Raw genomic sequence first — 8,443 nt, 5'->3', positions numbered from 1 at the left:
TTGGGGGGGGGGGGGGGGGGTGAGGTTGCTGAATTAGATGCTTGACCCTAATTTGACAGAAATATTCTCCATTCAGATATTAAAGTTACAACAACGCAACAAAATCTTCCATGGTATTTCTCATGTGGAGCATGAAGTTCTCAGTAAAAGTACGGAACAGGAATTTATAATTTTTGGGTTCAGGAGATGTGTTATTTCCCTTCCCCGTAAGTGTGGTAATATTGACTTTAAAGGTCACGTCTCGACTAGATAGAAGATTCAAGAAAAGAGGGCTCTCTAGATCTCATACTCATTCTCACATGGCTGTATAAGTAACCTGATGTTCTGACAAACCAGGCCTTATGTAAGTGTAATAACAACTGATCCTAATTCCTTAGTTCCAACTAGTGAATATTGTTATATAGATTCTTTTTTTTCCATTACATTATGTTCTTAGCTTAGTCTGCGTTGATTTCAAATGAGTTTTAGGTCTTTTGACATAACTTTGCTCTTTCTGATTTTAGGCCAATCTTGTCCTGTTTTAACACTGTCAATCATCGTATCGTTGCCCTTAACCCGTGCATCTAGAGGTTAGACATGGACTAACTCAGGCAACCTTCTCATATTTTATCTTCTATGTGTACTACTTGCACCATTTGTCGGCTGTGATTATCTCTAGTGGTCCAATCTTGTATTATCGTATATTCATCTTATTATGTACAGTTCTACCACATTCATATTATGGATATATTGGACCTTCGAGGCGACATTAACTTCGATACAACATTATTTACCTCTATTCAGCAATCACTTCGAAATGTCATTTTTCATGTATGATGTTGTTAATCCCATGGACAAGTTGTAACAAATATACAATTTGATTGTCCTTGTTGTTGTAACCTTGATGTAGTTCCAACATGACTGCTAAATCTGCAACAACAACTGCCCAGTGAAATCCCACAAGTGGGGACTGCTAAATCTGCATAACTGCTAAATTTGCGTAGTGGATATTCCTTTTCTTTGTAAATATGCTTGTGCAATAAATGTGTTAATATTCATATTTGTATGACTTTTAGACTTTTATTTTTTTGATACTCAGTGAAGTTGTCCGTCTTCCCTGTTATGCACTCTAATAACATGGCTCATACAAATAATGTAATGGGCATAAATGTTACATTAAGGATACATCTTCAGAGTATTTAACTCAAACAGGTAGTGTAGTACAGAATTGAGGAGGAGACACGTTATTAGTAAATTACTGAAAAAAGCAAGGGAGGAACTCTGGGAAATAAAATGTAACACATAGAGAAGGATGAGGGAGCACGTTTAGTCCAGAGTGGCCAAGTCCAAGAGTAGCTTCGCTAAAAGTGTGATATGAGAACACATTAAGATTATGAACAAACTTAAGAAAAAAACTTATGAGCATGACCAAACACTGATCATCTTCCTCGTGACACTTGTGTCTTTGAAATATACTTTTTTTTTTTGGCTCAAACGAACAAATTTTAAATCCTTTTAGAATGTCAGATATCCTTATCTGAATGAGTGTTTTAAAGATAAGAATCAGCTGTATTCCTGGAAATTCTCAGCTAGTGATTTAGCTAAAGTGCTTCTATACAATATTGCGACTTAATTTTCTCTTAATTTTTGGCATAGATTGCAGATCAGTTTTCTTATCTCCTGAATTGAAGAGATAATTTATCCATTTTATCCTCTGTGATTCAACTGAAGTGTATAATCTTGGTGTATATTATTGATTTGGTTTACTGAGGACTTTGATTCTAATTGACCAGGTGGAATGGAGATATCATTGTTAAAAGTGCTTCTCAACAATATCTCCTGTTTTTCCCATTTATCATCAAGTGATCACATAAGTGGTGAACTGGTTCGTAGATATTATTGTAAGATTGAGGATATACTGAAGCTTGTAAAGCCGATTTTTGACGCCATCGTTGATGTTGAAGCTGCTTCTGGTGAGCTGCTTCTGAAAGCATTTGCTGGGCTGGCTCAATGTGTTGATGAACTGAGGGAGCTATTTGAGACCTGGGAACCGCTGTGCAGTAAAGTCTATTTTGTACGTTTGGAGATCTATCCTCTTGTCATAACTTTCATGTCTTCAATAAGCAGATTATCTTATTACAGTCTGCACTTAATAGTACTTACAACTTTTAAAATTAAAGAAAACTCTATTGTTGTTTCTTTTTGTGCTCATATAATCTTCATGACTAACATGTAACACATTTTCAGTATTTTCAGCTAAATTGTATAGTATCTTTCTTGCTGATGTTTTGATTTTGGATGATATGTAGGTCCTGCAAGCTGAACCATTGATTGGAAAAATTCGATCATGTAGCCTGGAAATACTTGAGTTTCTTAAATCTTCTCATAAAAGCCTTCCTGCTGATGTAACTTTGACAACTCTTGAGGTAGGAACTAAGAACATGTCTGTTCTTTCTATCCCTTTAGTTTTCTTCTAAGTTGCTCGGGCTCTTCACTTTGGTGACGCACCCGTGTCGACACGACGTGGGTGTGGGATCCGTAGCGGATCTGGTCAACCGCTTTTGGGTACTTTGGCCAAAATCGACGGAGAAATTCAGGACAGAAACAAATCAAAGCAAAAGTTAGGGTTGAAACTGAAGAAAATGGAACACCTTGTATATAGAAATATCTATGTCAGTCCTTTTCCTTTTATCTCCTTCTCGGATTCTCCTCTTGATCAATATTTTCTCTTCTTGGAATACCTTGTAAGTTTTTCCACGTAATGTTCATAATTTAGACATATTTCTAGAAGTGTATTTTTAGATATTTGAATTACTTTTAGTCGTCCCTGCACCTATATCCGTACCTGGATCTGTACCCTGAATCTTAAAATTTAAATCATGAAGGAGCCGACCTCTAGATCCACACCTGAGTCCGAGCAATTTAGAGTTTCATTCATCTGACCCTGCTGTGAAATCTTCCTCCCTACTCTTTCTGTCTCTCTCTATCTATCTATCTCTCTTTCTTCATTGTGTTTGTCAATTTCCCCCATTTTTAACGTGGATGTCTTTTGTTTGGATGGCAGCTCTATATACTGAAAATTAAGTATGTAGATTATGAAATGATATCAATGACAATCACGAAGGTTATTAAAGCTCAAGTGGAAGGCTTGGGAACCAGCTCAGATAGCTTTGCCAAAATTGCTGATTGCCTAAGCTTGAACTCAAACCAAGAGCTTTTGATTGAACTCGTGGCCCTTGAAAAATTGAAAGAGAATGCTGAACAAGCGGAAAAGAGTGAAGAAGTTGAATATATTGAGCAAATGATAACTCTTGTTTCTCATATGCACGATTGCTTTGTCACCACAAAACAGTCCCAGAGCTGTACCGCTGTGCCAATACCTCCTGATTTTTGTTGTCCTCTTTCACTTGAGTTGATGACTGACCCTGTAATTGTTGCTTCTGGTCAAACCTATGAGAGAGCTTTTATAAGGAGATGGATTGATCTTGGCCTCACTGTTTGCCCCAAGACACGGCAAACTCTGGGACATACAAATCTCATTCCTAATTACACTGTTAAGGCACTTATCGCAAACTGGTGCGAAATAAACAATGTAAAGCTTCCTGATCCCATGAAGTCTTTGAGCTTGAACCAGCCATCTGTGTCACCAGACTCCACGCAATCTTCAGGTTCTCCGAGAAAGAGTTTGATTTCATTAACTGAAAGCCAAAGAGAAGAATCATCTCCATCTCATCCCCGCTCCTCTTCAGAGGAATCTTTACCTGGAGTTGGTGGTAATGTTCTTGCTTTTGATGTTGAAAGGATGCGTATTAAGAGTGAAGACCGGATGGCCCACTCCGGAGAGATAAGTTCACATGGTCATAGTACATTAGTAGCTGATGACCAGTTCCCTCTGGGTCATAATCGAACAACCTCGGCACCCAGCACGCTTTCTAATTCAAACTTTTCCCCTGTAATTCCTGGTGATGGAAACAAGTTGTCAGAAGATGCATCTGTTGCTTCAGGGGATGTTGGGTTGGATTCCAAGCCTGCTGCTTCTGTCCTTCCAAAGGAGCCAGAATTTCCATCTACACCAGAGATGAGACCTCGTAATCAACTGATCTGGCGCAGACCAACCGAGAGGTTTCCAAGAATAGTTTCTTCCGCTACAGTTGAAAGAAGGGCTGATCTTTCAGAAGTTGAGGAGCAAGTAAAAAAGTTGATTGAGGAGTTGAAGAGCACTTCCCTTGACATGCAGAGAAATGCTACAGCTGAACTCCGGTTACTTGCCAAGCATAATATGGATAACCGTATGGTAATTGCAAATTGTGGCGCTATCACCTCGTTGGTTAGCCTACTTCACTCAAAAGACATGAAAGTACAGGAAGATGCTGTTACTGCACTTCTCAACTTGTCAATTAATGACAACAACAAGTGTGCCATTGCAAATGCTGATGCAATTGAACCTCTGATTCATGTCCTCCAGACAGGGAGCGCCGAGGCCAAAGAAAATTCTGCTGCTACTCTTTTTAGCCTTTCCGTGATGGAGGAAAACAAGATGAAGATTGGGAGGTCTGGAGCAATCAAACCTCTTGTTGATTTATTGGGAAATGGAACTCCAAGGGGCAAGAAAGACGCAGCGACAGCTTTATTTAACTTGTCAATACTTCATGAGAACAAGTCTCGTATAATACAGGCTGGTGCAGTAAAGTATCTCGTAGAGTTGATGGACCCTGCTACTGGGATGGTTGACAAGGCTGTTGCAGTTTTGTCCAACCTTGCTACCATTCCCGAGGGACGAGCAGAAATTGGTCAGGAAGGAGGGATTCCTCTTCTCGTTGAGGTTGTTGAGCTGGGCTCCGCAAGGGGTAAAGAGAACGCAGCAGCTGCTCTCTTGCAACTATGCACTAACAGTAGCAGGTTCTGCAACATGGTTCTCCAGGAAGGAGCTGTACCTCCATTAGTGGCATTGTCGCAGTCCGGGACCCCAAGAGCAAGAGAAAAGGTTTGATGCCAGAAACTTCATCCATTTTGTTTCTTTAATTTCTTTGCACTATCTCTTTTTGCACCATTAGGTTAAGTTATCCAGCAAATAACAAGTAACTCTTTATAAAAGAAGTAATATGATAACTTGGAAAATAGAGTAAATAACCTGTTATAACATGTTAAATTATACTGGTAGCATAAAAATTCAGTATGCTATCAGTGTGTATAAACTTTATGATAACAACCAACTCAGGAAGATTTAAGGAAATTGAATATCAATCAATCAAACCCCATAATAAAACCTTGAATTTGGAATATAAAGCAATAGAAGTGATAGATGAATTAGGGATAAGGGTTGAGGAATAACAAGAACTTAACCATAAATTAGCTAAACCCTTGAAATCACACTAATAATCACTAATCAAGGATAGAAGAGAGAAATGATTAAACTAAGTATTGAATGCAACTAGTAAACGTCTAGTAAGCAATGAACTTGGAAAAAACTAAATTAACATCCACTAACAAAGTATAATCCAAGGGAGAAATGAAATGACTCATACAAAAATTAGACGTCATTGAAGAGAAATGAGACGAGCCCTACACTCGCAATGAGTATCCTTGTTCTTCATCATAAGCTAACTAATGAAATAAACCCTAAATGTCACTAGTTATAGTAGCTATTAACTAATTACAAAAATGACCAAAATATTCCTTGACTAAATTGCTCCTTCAATTGGACTTTTAAGCTCGATCACTGTCCCTTTAAAGCACTCTAATGACTTAATATTAATTAACTTGAAAGGGTTCCCCTTGCATTGAGTTCTAATACGTGTGTTATCAATCTAACCCTTTTGTATTTTGGGTATGTCTAAATTTTACTCTTGTGGCTACATGCAGGCTCAACAACTTCTTAGCTATTTCCGAAATCAACGGCATGGTAATGCAGGAAGAGGTTGATTTATATATTCAACATTCAGGCACATACTTTTCTTTTATTTAACTGATAAAATGATGTGTGTAAATTTGATGTTATAAATACTGTATGTGGGGATCATGGTTCCTAGAATGTTTCCCAGATTTATGATATCTACAAAAGAAAATTAGTTGGAGGCTCAGATGATTCTACCTGAAAAGCTTTGTATGTAAACGTGGAGAAAATTTTAGACGAGCAAGAAATTGCTGATTGCAGCCTTGGTAATTTTACAATGGTGAGATCGGTAGATGACAACTATTCTTTCTTTACTTAGAAATATAAGTAGGGATGGCAATTGGGGCGGAGCAAGGCAAGCTTTAACCTGCTAAACATTTGACCCGCCCGGTCCTATTTTGCATTTTTAAATTATTTACCCTGCCCGCCCTATTAAGCCCTGCCTTGCCCCCATTTAGGCTTTTTTTTTTTTTGAGAATTTTTCATAAAGCACCATCTTTTAGGTCTAATTAGCCATTTATAGATACCCTTTGCTATATTACGTGTTATAGATACCTTTTATGTTTTTATACAATGTATTTCATGTATTTAAGCTGTTGTATTCATTAATACAACCAAAAAAATAGGCGTAAAAAGTGAAATTCCAGCTAAGTTTGACATGTATTTAGCTGTATTCAAGCGGCATTAACGTTAAATACAGTAACGTATCTGCGCAAAATCTGGAAGGTTAAACCGGTTAAAAACGGAAGGAAATCAAATCACATGATATTCTCCTAATTTAACTCAACGAACTAAAATGATCCCTCATTAATCTGTATGTTAAAGATACATAATAAAGATTATAGCTGAATAAAGAGAAATACATATGAATAATACAGTTGAGTAGAACTGTATACAGTTGAATACAACAAAATACAACTTAATTCATCTGAATAAAACACTTGAATACAACAAAATACAACTGAATACAGCTGAATAAAACTCTTGAATGCAATAAAATACAACTAACTTCTGCTGAATAAAATAGTTAAATATAACTAATTACAACTGAATACAACTGAATACAGTTGTATTAAACACTTGAATACAACTAACTACTGCTGAATAAAATAGTCAAATACAACTGATTAAAACTGAATACAAGAGAATACGCGTAACTTTTTAATACATCTAAAATATATAAATGAATGCTGCTGAATACATGTGAATACAGCTGAAATATACATTCGAATACAACTGAATACAAATAGGCGATTTGGGCGATCTAGAGAGAGAAACAGCCTTATGGCTTCGCCGGCCAGCCATTAATTCCGGCTGGTCAGCCCCCCTAACACATCTGCCCAACCTCCTACAACAACTACAAACAATCCCCAACCCTCAAATCCCACAAACGAAGCCATGAATTACGCAAAAGCTGTGAACCCTACTTCGACGACCACTGCCATGCAGAATCGAGCCGCTACAGTTGAACCAATTGCTTTTCGTCTATAAAAACAACGAATTAAACTTACCCTAAGCGATTGTAATGGAGTGATAATGGAGGAGAACTAGAGAATTTGGGTGGAAGAAGAGGTATGAATCGTGGGTTGAGGGAGAAAGAGTAAAGTGTATGCAAAAAGAGAGAGAGAACGTGGTTAGTCAATTTTACGGTGATTATGTGAGAGAAAAGACTAAAAAGGAGAGAGAAAAATATTATTTAGCATATATGGTGCCTTAAATGTAGGATGTAACTATAATTAGATATTTGGCTATAAAGTATAAAAGGTATCTATAGGATGTAATATTTTAAAATGATATTTATTTGAAATAAATAGGGTACTAAGGTTTTCTATAGGGTTAAAAATTCCTTTTTTTTTGTTGCACTTTGCAATGTTGTATTTTATTTTATTGGAGCTCTATATTCCATTTTCTAATGATAGCTAAGTATCTGAAATTGGCTCTCTAATACTTCTTCTCTTCATTTTATTCATCAGTTCACCAAATTCTTTATTTACTAATTAAGAAAGAAGTTTTATATTTTAAAGGCGTGTATGTATGAAGGAGCTAGAGTCAATAGATTGGTTACTGATTTAACAAGTAAATATAAGTACGAATAATTTTTGACGAGACAGTAAAAATTAGTGCTCTAATGCTTTTTGGTAATAATATTAATATTTTTATATGGTTTATGTTCTTAAGGTTTTTTGAAAATTATATTAGTATAAGAAAAGTTGGTTCACACTTTTCAGTCAAAAACTCTTAAGTTGGGGATTAGTCTGTAACACTCACAAGTCATAAACACCAAAGTAAGGAATAAAGGTTTTTCAAAAATCAGGTTTTGCCCGGCCCGACCCCATTTAAATATTCTCATGCCCTGCCCTGCTGTTTCCCTGTTCCATTGCCATCCTAAATATAAGTACACTATATTAATATTTGGATTTTCGTTAGATTTCAAATATTTAGATACCACTGTTAGCTGCTTACTGAACTTGTATTTTCCAAATCAGATGTTTGGATTGAGGGGCGGCTTAATGCAGTTGATGGCCTAAAGCCAAATCTTGCTGAGAGGCTTTAATTTTATTCATAATTTTT

The 8,443-nt window shown here is 36.6% G+C and overlaps 1 protein-coding gene across 1 annotated transcript in view; it reads left to right on the top strand.

The window, feature by feature from the left end:
* The window catches only part of LOC109210213 (U-box domain-containing protein 4-like), an 8,464-nt gene extending 2,298 nt beyond the window's left edge, over positions 1-6,166 (top strand). The window contains exons 2-6 of the mRNA XM_019373593.1: positions 504-569; positions 1,773-2,053; positions 2,289-2,405; positions 3,044-4,963; positions 5,842-6,166. Of these exons, the coding sequence (XP_019229138.1) occupies positions 1,778-2,053; positions 2,289-2,405; positions 3,044-4,963; positions 5,842-5,901 (2,373 nt within the window). The 5' untranslated portion in view covers positions 504-569; positions 1,773-1,777 and the 3' untranslated portion in view covers positions 5,902-6,166. The remainder of the gene's footprint in view (positions 1-503; positions 570-1,772; positions 2,054-2,288; positions 2,406-3,043; positions 4,964-5,841) is intronic.
* Positions 6,167-8,443: the final 2,277 nt, after the last annotated feature.

Source organism: Nicotiana attenuata, unplaced genomic scaffold (assembly GCF_001879085.1).
Source record: "Nicotiana attenuata strain UT unplaced genomic scaffold, NIATTr2, whole genome shotgun sequence".
Taxonomy (NCBI): domain Eukaryota; kingdom Viridiplantae; phylum Streptophyta; class Magnoliopsida; order Solanales; family Solanaceae; genus Nicotiana; species Nicotiana attenuata.
This window is presented reverse-complemented; position numbering and strand designations above follow the sequence as displayed.